Here is a 13,670-nt window from a genome sequence, read left to right as displayed (position 1 = left end):
ACCACAAAAGTTGTGGGATAGTGTTCTGTGGACTGATGAAACAAAATTAGAACTGTTTGGGCCCATGGATCAACGCTATGTTTGGAGGAGGAAGAACAAGGCCTATGATGAAAAGAACACCTTGCCTACTGTGAAGCATGGTGGAGGGTCAATCATGCTTTGGGGCTGTTTTGCTTCTGCAGGTACAGGGAAGCTTCAGCGTGTGCAAGGTACCATGAATTCTCTTCAGTACCAGGAGATATTGGATGGAAACGTGATGCAGTCCGTCACACACCTGAGGCTTGGGAGACGTTGGACCTTTCAACAGGACAATGATCCCAAGCATACCTCCAAGTCCACTAGAGCATGGTTGCAGAGGAAAGGCTGGAACATTTTGGAGTGGCCATCGCAGTCACCAGACTTAAATCCGATTGAGAACCTCTGGTGGGACTTAAAGAAAGCAGTTGCAGTGCGCAAGCCTAAGAATGTGACTGAACTGGAGGCCTTTGCCCATGAAGAATGGGCGAAGATACCCGTAGATCGCTGCAAGACACTTGTGTCAAGCTATGCTTCACGTTTAAAAGCTGTTATAACTGTAAAAGGATGCTGTACTAAGTACTAAGATTGAATGTCACTTGGGGGTTGAATAAAACTGATAATGCTGTGAGCACAGAAAAGACATTTGTGGTTATTTCATTATAACTGTTATGTTATATTTGTCTGACCTACAAGTGCCTCTTTAATGTAAATGTAAGCAAGATGACTGAATGATCAAAAGCAATGTCAAACTGGCCAAAACACTCAATTTCAGTGGGGGTTGAATAATTTTGGCCACAACTGTAGCTTACATCCATTTTTTACATCCTTTACCAATGCAAAAATGGACTGTATGTCAGTTTAAATCCATTTTTTAGCAGTTTACATCCATTTTTCATCAGTTTACATCCATTTTTTTCATCAGTTCAGCCACGTTTTTTACAAGAAAAAACATAGTTTACATCCGTTTTTCATCTGTTTTTCCTCAGTTTACATCAATTTTTGTTTCATCAGTTCAGTCACGTTTTTTTCCAACAAAAAAAACAGATAAGTTCACCTCCAGTTTTCTTCTGTTTTTCATCAGTTCACATCCGTTTTTCATCCATTATTCATCATTTACATCCGTTTTTCATCCATTATTCATCATTTACATCCGGTTTTCATCCATTTTTCATGTTTTTCATCAGTTTACATCCATTTTTTTTTCATCAGCTCAGTCACATTTTTTACAAGAAAAAACAGATAGTTTGCATTCGTTTTTCATCAGTTTACATCCGTTTTTTACATCCTTTACCAATGCAAAAATGGACCGTATATCCATTTACATCCTTTTTTCATCCATTATGTTTTTGTTTTTTTTTTACGGAAGAAAAATAAGGTTTTCTCCTGTTCAAAAAATCCGATGTTAACAGAAGCGGACATTAGGGGATGTAAACAGACGATCATCTGTTTACATCCGCTAATCCACAGAAATACACGGGGTTCCGGTTTTCATCCGTAAATGGACAGATGAAAAACGGACATACAGAACGCCCGCGTGAAAGGGGCCTAGCTGCTGACTTTTAATATTTGGCTCGGCTCGCATACATACATATTTATTTATACTGTAGACATCTATATAATAGCCAGCAACGTATTACATTATTATTATTGTGTATACCTTTATTTTTTAAATCTCAAATAAAAAAATTTAAAATTTAAATATTACATTTATTTTATTAATATATTATAATATATATATATATATATATATTTATGTCTTCATTTTATTTTTTTTTTCAGGTAATGTGATTTTTAGTTTAAATATATATAAGGTATACTTATAAAATTTGATACGTTGTTTATGTTTGTATTGGGTTTGCATTGACACTGGTATTGGTGCCAGTGCTAGTGCTCCGATACCGGAAACCGAAACCTTTGCGGTGCGATTTGAGTCCATACAAAATGAACGCACTGCAAAGAATTGCACACCATTTAAACAGGAATATATATACTGTATATATTTATAGTATATTCTTAATTATATTTTTCTCCTCAGTATTTGTATTATTGTCCTGATATTCCTGTCAGGGGTGACATACTGTCTATATATATATATATATAAAATATGTGGCACTGTGTGGTGGGAGTTGGCGCCCTGTATACTGTATATAGAAGGGTTCATGGTGGTCTCGGGGTTTCGCACTGTGTGGTGGGGGTTGCACCATGTATTATGGTGGTCTCGGGGTTCGCACTGTGTGGTGGGGATTGGGGCCGTGTATTATGGTGGTCTCGGGGTTCGCACTGTGTGGTGGGGGTTGGGGCCATGTATTATGGTGGTCTCGGGGTTCACACTGTCTGTGGTGGGGGTTAGGGCCATGTACTATGGTGGTCTTGGGGTTTGCACTGTCTGTGGTGGGGGTTGGCACCATGTATTATGGTGGTCTCAGGGTTGGCACCATGTATAATGGTGGTCTCAGGGTTCATACTGTGTTGGGGGGGTTGGCACCATGTACTATGGTGGTCTCAGGGTTGGCACTGTGTTGGGGGGGTTGGCACCATGTATTATGGTGGTCTCAGGGTTGGCACCATTTATTATGGTGGTCTTGGGGTTGGCACTATGTACTATGGTGGTCTCAGGGTTGGCACTGTGTTGGGGGGGTTGGCACCATGTACTATGGTGGTCTCAGGGTTGGCACTGTGTTGGGGGGGGCTGGCACCATGTATTATGGTGGTCTCAGGGTTGGCACTGTGTTGGGGGGGTGGAACCATGTATTATGGTGGTCTCAGGGTTAGCACTGTGTTGGGGGGGTTGGCACCATGTACTATGGTGGTCTCAGGGTTGGCACTGTGTTGAGGGGGGGGGGTTGGCACCATGTACTATGGTGGTCTCAGGGTTGGCACTGTGTTGAGGGGGGGGGGGGTTGGCACCATGTACTATGGTGGTCTCAGGGTTGGCACTGTGTTGGGGGGGCTGGCACCATGTATTATGGTGGTCTCGGGGTTGGCACTGTGTTGGGGGGGTGGCACCATGTATTATGGTGGTCTCAGGGTTGGCACTGTGTTGGGGGGGGGTTGGCACCATGTATTATGGTGGTCTCAGGGTTGGCACTGTGTTGAGGGGGGGGGGTTGGCACCATGTACTATGGTGGTCTCAGGGTTGGCACTGTGTTGAGGGGGGGGGTTGGCACCATGTATTATGGTGGTCTCAGGGTTGGCACTGTGTTGAGGGGGGGGGGTTGGCACCATGTACTATGGTGGTCTCAGGGTTGGCACTGTGTTGGGGGGGTGGCACCATGTACTATGGTGGTCTCAGGGTTGGCACTGTGTTGGGCGGGGGGTTGGCACCATGTATTATGGTGGTCTCAGGGTTGGCACCATGTACTATGGTGGTCTCAGGGTTGGCACTGTGTTGGGGGGGTTGGCACCATGTACTATGGTGGTCTCAGGGTTGGCACTGTGTTGGGCGGGGGGTTGGCACCATGTATTATGGTGGTCTCAGGGTTTGCACTGTGTTAGGGGGGTTGGCACCATGTACTATGGTGGTCTCAGGGTTGGCACTGTGTTGGGGGGGTTGGCACCATGTACTATGGTGGTCTCAGGGTTGGCACTGTGTTGGGGGGGTTGGCACCATGTACTATGGTGGTCTCAGGGTTGGCACTGTGTTGGCACCATGTATTATGGTGGTCTCAGGGTTGGCACTGTGTTGGGGGGGGGGGGTTTTGGCACCATGTACTATGGTGGTCTCAGAGTGGAACTTGTCTCTATCCTCAGGATTACATAAGATGGTTCTTGTGGAAGAGGCGGGAAACTCCCCCTCAGCAGCCCCTGTCAGTCAGGGACCCGCGCTGCATGCCGGGATTGTTGGTGTCGGGAGGAGAGGGGTGGGGGTCCTCAGATGCCCTGTAGCTGTCTGTCCAATAGGCGTGCCGGAGCTCTAGTCTAGCAGCTGCGCATGCTCCGCCCCCTCTCTGTTCCCGTCTGTCTATTCAGGACAGATTCCCCCCTCCGCCTCCTCTCTCGCGCTGTGGTCCCGCTCTCCCCTGTACGCCGTGCAGTGGCTGATGGGAAATGTTGTCCAGCTTCAAATTGATTCGGTGTTATTTTTTTTCCCCGGTACCACTTGCCCATAGTGACTTGCGTCTGTGGGCGCATCGGGTGCCGGGAGATGTGGTTCTTTCTCTGCTCCTTAGTGTGCTGTGTCCTTGATTCTGAACTACAATCCCTTGATGCATCGCAACTTGGCGTCCAGGGGCGGTTCTTCGCGCGCTTGCTTCTGGGAATTGTAGTGTGCAGTTTGACTAGGCTCTGCTCTACTGCCCTAGTTCGGAACTACAGCCCCCTTGGCGCCCCGCGCTTATGAACAAACAGACCTCAGCCGCGGTGGCTGCCGGGAAGCGTAGTCCACGCTTTCACAGGGAGCCACTCTGCGTTCTGCCCCGAGGACTGCAATCCCGTGGTGCCCCACGGCTGGAGGCGGGGCGAAGGAAAAAAGCGGAGTGTTTGGCGCAGGCGCAGTGCGGAGCGATTGGGCTGTAGTTCGCAGAGCGGATGAAGATGGCGGCTGCGGCCTCGGCGGGTCCCGGAGCCTCGGGCTCGGTTCGGGGCCGCTTTCCGGGCCGGCCGTGGGTGGGGAGAAGCGGGAACCGGACCGATCGGGCCCGGGTGGCGTTCCAGACAGTCGGGAAACCGGAGGAGGAGGAGCCGCCGGCCAAGCCTCGGATACCCGGCATACCCCGCAACACCCAGCGCCCGGCGGAGGCCTCTGCCCGGGACACACATAGCGCTCAGGTGGGCGGAGGAGGGTGACGGGACCGGGGGAGGGGGATGGAGGAGACCCTCACACAGCATCACCTGCTGGGGGGAGCGGGGCGCGGTCACGTGACGGCGGAGAGGCGCGCGCCCGCCGCTCACTTCTATTTATTATTATCACCATTGTATGTGTGTGTGTGTATATATACATTGTATCCTCATCGTATATTCATCACACTGCTGGATACAATGTATACTTGTTGTGTCATTGGATACATTGTATCATCATCACCAATATATGTGTGTTTTATATATATATGTTCATTCCACACATATATCGGTGATGAGGATACAATGTATCTAATGACATAATCAGTATACATTGTATCCAGCAGTGTGATGAATATACGACGGTGATGAGGATACATATATCTTTATTATCAGTGCAGGATACATTGTAGATTCATTATTATACATTGTATCATCACCATATATCTGTGTACATTAAGTCATCCCTATCACACTGCTGGATACATTGTATCATTGTTGCCTAAAAGAATTTAAATAAATAAATGACTATAAATATATTGTGTGTGTCTGCATTATCAGTGATGGATACATTGTATCATTACTATTATATATATATATATAATTGCTATCACACTACTGGATACATTGTATCATTACTAATAAATATATATAGTTATTGCTATCACACTGCTGGATACATTGTATGATCACCAGTGTATACTTATTATTATACTTTGTAATATATAATATCAGTGCTGAATACATTGTATCATAATCTACATGTGTTTTTGTTTGTGGATACAATGTATCCATCACTAAACTGTTGGCGCTATATAAATCCTGTATAATAATAATCACTGTTAGTGCAGACACATTTTATTTACATATATATATATATATATATATATATATATATATATATTTATTTTATAGGCAACAATGATACAATGTATCCAGTAGTGTGATAGGGATGACTTAATGTATATAGATATATGGTGATGATGCAATGTATAATAATTATTATTATACAGTATTTATATAGCGCCAAAGGGTTTGCTCAGCGCTGTACATTAGCGAGGGGGACAGAACATGAGACAAGACAGTAACAATACAATACACGAGGGGTTCGAATAATGAATATACAATGTATCCTGCACTGATAATAAATATATATATTTATTATCACCATCATATAAAGCGCTGAGCAAACTGTTGGCGCTTTACAGATCCTGTATAATAATGATTATATATGTGTATGTATGGGTGTGTGTCATATATATTCTTGCAATACTATTACTCTACTGGTTACATTGTATCTTCACCAGTGTATACTGAATATTTTTATTATGGCCCCGGATAGATTGTATTATCACCATTTTATATATATAAATAATTATATGCTGTCTTCATTATCGGTGGTGGATACATTGTATCATCATTATAATTTGTTTATATAGTCATCACTATTCTACTGCATACATTGTATCATCACCAGTGTATACTTATTGTTTCACTAGATACAATGTATCATCATCATGTCTCCCCAGGGCTTTTATTCCCTCAAAAAATAGGTGCGGGAACTCCCCCCTTCCGAGTCACTTCTAGTCTCTGCCCCCTGCCCACCTCTGAGTGCCATCCCTTGGTGGTTCCACCACCTACCCACCTCCCAGTACCACCACCTGTAGAGAATACAGAGCCAAGTATCATTTTGCAGTGCTGAATACTTTGTAATTTGTTAATAATAACAAGAAAAGGAGAAAAATAGATCATGTGCAGCCTGCAGCAATTCCTCCAGCAATAACACTGCCCCCCCCATTCAAAGCTAAATACCACCGCAGCTACAACAGATCTCCCAGCAGCTACAACAGATCTCCCAGCAGCCAGCATCAGTAGACCCCTCCCTCAACAGTCTATCTCTTCCAGCAACATTTGAGCCTATCAACAATAGATCCCTCTCCAGCCAGCAATAGACCACCACACAAGAATATCACCTTCAGTGACTATAGATCCAGCCAGCAGTGGTAGATCCCCTCCAGCAGCCAGCAGTGGTAGATCCCCGCCAGCAGTGGTAGATCCCCGCCAGCAGTGGTAGATCCCCGCCAGCAGTGGTAGATCCCCGCCAGCAGTGGTAGATCTTCCCCAGCAGTGGTAGATCCCCCCCCCCAGCAGCCAGCAGTGGTAGATCCCCCAGCAGCCAGCAAAGATAGATCCCCCATCAGCCCTTGCCATTACATGCATTCAGTGCTGGAAGTGACAAAACTGTGTTCCCACTGAAAAAATACTCTATTTATTTTTATTGTGTCGTCTTTATCAGTGCTGGATACATTGTATCATCACCACCATTGTGTGTATGTATATATATATATATACAGTTGCAAGAAAAAGTATGTGAACCCCTTGGGATTACGAGGAGTTTTGTATGAATTGGGTATAAAATGTGCTCTGAACGTCATCTATGTCACAACAATAGAAGAACACAGTCTGCTGAACATAATACTACACAAACATTAGATGTTGCCATGGTTTAATTGCACATAACATGTAAACATTCACAGTGCAGGGAGGAAAAAGTATGTGAGGCCCTAGCTTAATGACTTCTCCCAGAGCTAATTGGAGCCAGGAGTGAGCCAACCTTGACTCCAATCAGTGTGATGATATTGGATGTGTTGCTGACAGCTGTCCTGCCCTTAAAAAAACACACACCTGTTTTGGGTTTACTGGTTTCAAGAAGCACTGTCTGATGTGAACTATGCCTCGCAGAAAAGAGCTCTCAGAAGACCTACGATCAAGAATTGTTGACTTGCATGAAGCTGGAAAGGGTTAAAAAAGTATCTCCAAAAGCCTTGATGTTCATGTGTCCACGGTAAGATAGACTGTCTACAAATGGAGAAAGTTTAGCACTGTTGCTACTCTCCCTAGGCGTGGTCGTCCTGTAAAAATGACTGCAAGAGCACAGCGCAGAATGCTGCATGAGGTAAAGAAGAATCCCAGAGTGTCAGCTAAAGACCTCCAGAAATCTCTGGCACATGCTAACATTTTTGTTGACACATCTACAATAAGGAAAACATTAAACAAGAATGGAGTACATGGGAGGACACCACGGAGGAAGCCATTGCTGTCCAAAAAGAATATTGCAGCACGTTTGAAGTTTGCAAAAGAGCACCTGGATGTTCCACAGCACTACTGGCAAAATATACTGTGGACAGATGAAACCAAGATTGAGTTGTTTGGGAAGAACACACAACACTATGTGTGGAGAAAAAAAGGCACAGCACACCAACATCAAAACCTCATCCCCACTGTGAAACATGGCGGAGGGAGCATCATGGTTTGGGGCTGCTTTGCTGCCTCAGGGCCTGGACGGATTGTTGTCGTTGATGGGAAAATGAATTCCAGAGTTTATCAAGACATTTTGCAGGAAAACGTACGACCATCTGTCCGCCAACTGAAGCTCCGCAGAGGATGGGTGATGCAACAGGACAATGACCCAAAGCATACAAGTAATTCAACAAAACAATGGCTGCAACAGCACAGAATACGCCTTCTGGAGTGGCCCAGTCAGAGTCCTGACCTCAACCCCATTGAAATGCTGTGGCATGACCTTAAGAGAGCGATTCACACCAGACATCCCAAGAATATTGCTACACTGAAACAGTTTTGTGAAGAGGAGTGGTCCAAAATGACTCCAGATCGTTGTGCAGGTCTGATCTGCAACTACAGGAACCGTTTGGTTGAGGTTATTGCTGCCAAAGGAGGGTCAACCAGTTAAGTCCAAAGGTTCACATACTTTTTCCTCCCTGCACTGTGAATGTTTACATGTTATGTGCAATTAAACCATGGCAACATCTAATGTTTGTGTAGTATTATGTTCAGCAGACTGTGTTCTTCTATTGTTGTGACTTAGATGACGTTCAGAGCACATTTTATGCCCAATTCATGCAAAACTCCACGTAATCCCAAGGGGTTCACATACTTTTTCTTGCAACTGTATATATATAATATATATATATTTCATGTCTTTACACGGTGCTGGGTACATTGTATCATTATTGGTGTATCCTTGTTATGATTGTTTCCCTGGGTACATTATATTAATATATATATATAAAATAGAATGTGATTTCTAACCTCAGCTTGTGCAGTGAAGCTTTGGCAATAAAACCTGGAAGCGGATTGATTTCTATGCAGAAGTGTTCCTGGTTTTGCACCCTCCAGCTTTAGTACATATCCCCCATTCTGTCTGTCATCTCAGTGCTAGATCTGTTGTATCATGAACAGTGTATACACATCATTATGTCATCATTAGCACAGTGTATACACAGGATTGTGTTTTTTTTTTTTATTTGTGTTTGGTAAAGAAATGTGGTACCTACAAAACAAAATACAAATGCGGTGTCTTCACCACGGCTGGGTTCACCGGTTGTCTTCTCTCTCTGGTGCTGGCATCTTCGGTGTGGGCACCCGGCTGGGACAGCTTCCGGCTTCACAGCCGGGGGCCCACTATGCATGCCTGAGAAGCGCTGCGCTTTGTGGCCCCGTAGTCTTCTGGGACCTGTCACCTGTCCCAGAAGACTACGGGGAGGGAGGAGGGGAGGGTAACTTAAGCTTCCAATTGCCTAGGCCAAGGGTAGACAATCTGCGGCTCTCCAGCTGTTGCAGAACTACAAGTTCCATCATGCCTCTGCAAGTCATAGCTTTAACTGTCAGTTTTGTAATGTTGCAATGGCTCATGGGAAATGTAGTTCCACAACAGCTACAGAGCAGCAGGTTGCCTACCCCTGTTAGGTGATCGCAGCGGGAGCGGGTACCTGTCAAATTCGGGTACCCCCCCCCCCCTCCCCAAAGGTGCCAATCCTGAATGAGGAGCGGGGGGGGGGACAAAGGCTTAAAGCGGAACTTCCACATTTGGGTGAACTTAGACAGTAAACTAAACTTCCACTCAGCTCCACATACAGGGGGCACAGCGGCAGATGAACTACAACCATCATCAGCATCATCACTGTCCTAGTGCTGGATACAATGTATCATCATCAGCATCACTGTCCTAGTGCTGGATACAATGTATCATCATCAGCATTGCTGTCCTAGTGCTGGATACAATGTATCATCATCAGCATTGCTGTCCTAGTGCTGGATACAATGTATCATCATCAGCATTGCTGTCCTAGTGCTGGATACAATGTATCATCATCAGCATCGCTGTCCTAGTGCTGGATACAATGTATCATCATCAGCATCACTGTCCTAGTGCTGGATACAATGTATCATCATCAGCATCGCTGTCCTAGTGCTGGATACAATGTATCATCAGCATCGCTGTCCTAGTGCTGGATACAATGTATCATCATCAGCATCGCTGTCCTAGTGCTGGATACAATGTATCATCATCAGCATCACTGTCCTAGTGCTGGATACAATGTATCATCATCAGCATCGCTGTCCTAGTACTGGATACAATGTATCATCATCAGCATCACTGTCCTAGTGCTGGATACAATGTATCATCATCGGTATCACTGTCCTAGTGCTGGATACAATGTTTCATCATCGGCAACACTGTCCTAGTGGTGGATACAATGTATCATCATCAGCATCACTGTCCTAGTGCTGGATACAATGTATCATCATCAGCATCACTGTCCTAGTGCTGGATACAATGTATCATCATCGGCAACACTGTCCTAGTGCTGGATACAATGTATCATCATCAGCATCGCTGTCCTAGTGCTGGATACAATGTATCATCATCAGCATCGCTGTCCTAGTGCTGGATACAATGTATCATCATCAGCATCGCTGTCCTAGTGCTGGATACAATGTATCATCATCGGTATCACTGTCCTAGTGCTGGATACAATGTATCATCATCGGTATCACTGTCCTAGTGCTGGATACAATGTATCATCATCAGCATCACTGTCCTAGTGCTGGATACAATGTATCATCATCAGCATCACTGTCCTAGTGCTGGATACAATGTATCATCATCAGCATCACTGTCCTAGTGCTGGATACAATGTATCATCATCGGCATCGCTGTCCTAGTGCTGGATACAATGTATCATCATCAGCATCGCTGTCCTAGTGCTGGATACAATGTATCATCATCGGCATCACTGTCCTAGTGCTGGATACAATGTATCATCATCAGCATCACTGTCCTAGTGCTGGATACAATGTATCATCATCAGCATCGCTGTCCTAGTGCTGGATACAATGTATCATCATCAGCATCGCTGTCCTAGTGCTGGATACAATGTATCATCATCAGCATCGCTGTCCTAGTGCTGGATACAATGTATCATCATCGGTATCACTGTCCTAGTGCTGGATACAATGTATCATCATCAGCAACATTCACATTGTGCGATTATCACAGTGCGGGATATATTGTATCATCAACAGTCAAGACTTATTGTGTCACTGGATACAATGTATCATCATCAGAAATATACTGATTATGTCATCATCATTGTTACAGAGCTGGATACATTGTGTCATCGCAGCCACCGTGTTTATATTGTCACTGGATACAATGTATCATCACCAGCAATATACATGTTATGTCATCATTAACACTGTCACAGTGCTGGATGCATTGTATCATCACCACTTGTATATGGTGTCACTGGATGCATTGTATCATCACCACTTGTATATGGTGTCACTGGATGCATTGTATCATCACCACTTGTATATGGTGTCACTTGATGCATTGTATCATCACCACTTGTATATGGTGTCACTGGATGCATTGTATCATCACCACTTGTATATGGTGTCACTGGATGCATTGTATCATCACCGCTTGTATATGGTGTCACTGGATGCATTGTATCATCACCACTTGTATATGGTGTCACTGGATACATTGTATCATCACCACTTGTATATGGTGTCACTTGATGCATTGTATCATCACCACTTGTATATGGTGTCACTGGATACATTATATCATCACCACTGTGTTTATATTGTCACTATATTCATTATATCATCATCAGCAATATACAGTTTATGTGATCGTTAAAGCGGAGCAGGTACCTGACAAATTCCCCTTCCCACTCGCTCCCCCCCCCCCCCCCCCCCAAAGGTGCCAATGCTTAATGGGGAGCGGGGGACAAAGGCCTTTTGGGCGGAGGTCCGCTTTAACATCTCCCTCACATTGCTGGATACATTGTATCATCACCGCTTGTATGTGGTGTCACTGGATACATTGTGTCATCACCGCTTGTATATGGTGTCACTGGATACATTGTACCATCACTGCTTTTATGTTGTCACTGGATACATTGTATCATCACCGCTTGTATATGGTGTCACTGGATACATTGTGTCATCACCGCTTGTATATGGTGTCACTGGATGCATTGTATCATCACTGCTTGTACAGTGGGGATCAAAAGTTTGGGCACCCCAGCTAAATATTTGTATTAATGTGCATAAAGAAGCCAAGGAAAGATGGAAAAATCTCCAAAAGGCATCAAATTACAGATTAGACATTCTTATAATATGTCAACAAAAGTTAGATTTTATTTCCATCATTTACACTTTCAAAATAACAGAAAACAAAAAAATGGCGTCTGCAAAAGTTCGGGCCCCCTGCAGAGTTAATATCTTGTACTGCCCCCTTTGCCAAGCTGAGACCTGCCAGTGTCATGGATTGTTCTCAATCATCGTCTGGGAAGACCAGGTGATGTCAATCTCAAAGGTTTTAAATGCCCAGACTCATCTGACCTTGCCCCAACAATCAGCACCATGGGTTCTTCTAAGCAGTTGTCTAGAAAACTGAAACTGAAAATAGTTGACGCTCACAAAGCTGGAGAAGGCTATAAGAAGATAGCAAAGCGTTTTCAGATGTCAGTATCCTCTGTTCGGAATGTAATTAAGAAATGGCAGTCATCAGGAACAGTGGAAGTTAAAGCAAGATCTGGAAGACCAAGAAAAATATCAGACAGAACAGCTCGCAGGATTGTGAGAAAAACAATTCAAAACCCACGTTTGACTGCACGATCCCTCCAGAAAGATCTGGCAGACACTGGAGTTGTGGTCACTATTCCACTATAAAGAGATACTTGTACAAATATGGTCTTCATGGAAGAGTCATCAGAAGAAAACCTCTTCTACGTCCTCACCACAAAAATCATCGTTTGAGCTTTGCAAATGAACATATAGACAAGCCTGATGCATTTTGGAAACAAGTTCTGTGGACCGATGAGGTTAAAATTGAACTTTTTGGCCGGAATGAGCAAAGGTACGTTTGGAGAAGAAGGGGCACAGAATTTAATGAAAAGAACCTCTGTCCAACTGTTAAGCATGGGGTTGGATCAATCATGCTTTGGGGTTGTGTTGCAGCCAGTGGCACAGGGAACATCTCACGAGTAGAAGGAAAAATGGATTCAATAAAATTTCAGCAAATTTTGGATGGTAACTTGATGCCATCTCTGAAAAAGCTGAAGTTAAAGAGAGGATGGCTTCTACAAATGGATAATGATCCTAAACACACCTCGAAATCCACGGGGGATTACATCAAGAGGCGTAAACTGAAGGTTTTGCCATGGCCTTCACAATCTCCTGACCTCAACATCATGGAAAATCTATGGATAGACCTTAAAAGAGCCGTGCGTGACAGACAGCCCAGAAATCTCAAAGAACTGGAAGACTTTTGTAAGGAAGAATGAGCAAAGATACCTCAAAGAAGAATTGAAAGACTCTTGGCTGGCTACAAAAAGCGTTTACAAGCTGTGATACTTGCCAAAGGGGGCAGTACAAGATATTAACTCTGCAGGGGGCCCAAACTTTTGCAGACGCCATTTTTTTGTTTTCTGTTATTTTGAAAGTGTAAATGATGGAAATAAAATCTAACTTTTGTTGACATATTATAAGAATGTCTA

General features: G+C 44.3%; 1 protein-coding gene across 5 annotated transcripts in view; it reads left to right on the top strand.

Annotated features, from left to right (window-relative positions):
- Positions 1-13,670, top strand: part of LOC149427573 (uncharacterized) — a 60,519-nt gene that overhangs the window by 14,659 nt on the left and 32,190 nt on the right. For 4 of the 5 annotated variants that reach the window (XR_016311248.1, XR_016311249.1, XM_089667895.1 and 1 more), the window contains exon 1: positions 4,515-4,785. The exons of the other annotated variant lie outside the window; for it this stretch is intronic. Coding sequence is in view for 2 of the 4 variants with exons in the window: in XM_089667895.1 (XP_089524021.1) it covers positions 4,546-4,785 (240 nt within the window). In the remaining 2 variants the exon portion in view is untranslated. Of the gene's footprint in view, positions 1-4,514; positions 4,786-13,670 lie in introns of those variants that run through there. 5 annotated transcript variants of the gene reach the window in all.

This window comes from Staurois parvus, unplaced genomic scaffold (genome assembly GCF_062004578.1).
Source record: "Staurois parvus isolate SC_StPar_1 unplaced genomic scaffold, SC_StPar_1.0 ptg003650l, whole genome shotgun sequence".
Taxonomy (NCBI): domain Eukaryota; kingdom Metazoa; phylum Chordata; class Amphibia; order Anura; family Ranidae; genus Staurois; species Staurois parvus.
The sequence above is the reverse complement of the archived record's forward strand: the minus strand, read 5'-3'. Positions and strand labels throughout refer to the sequence as shown.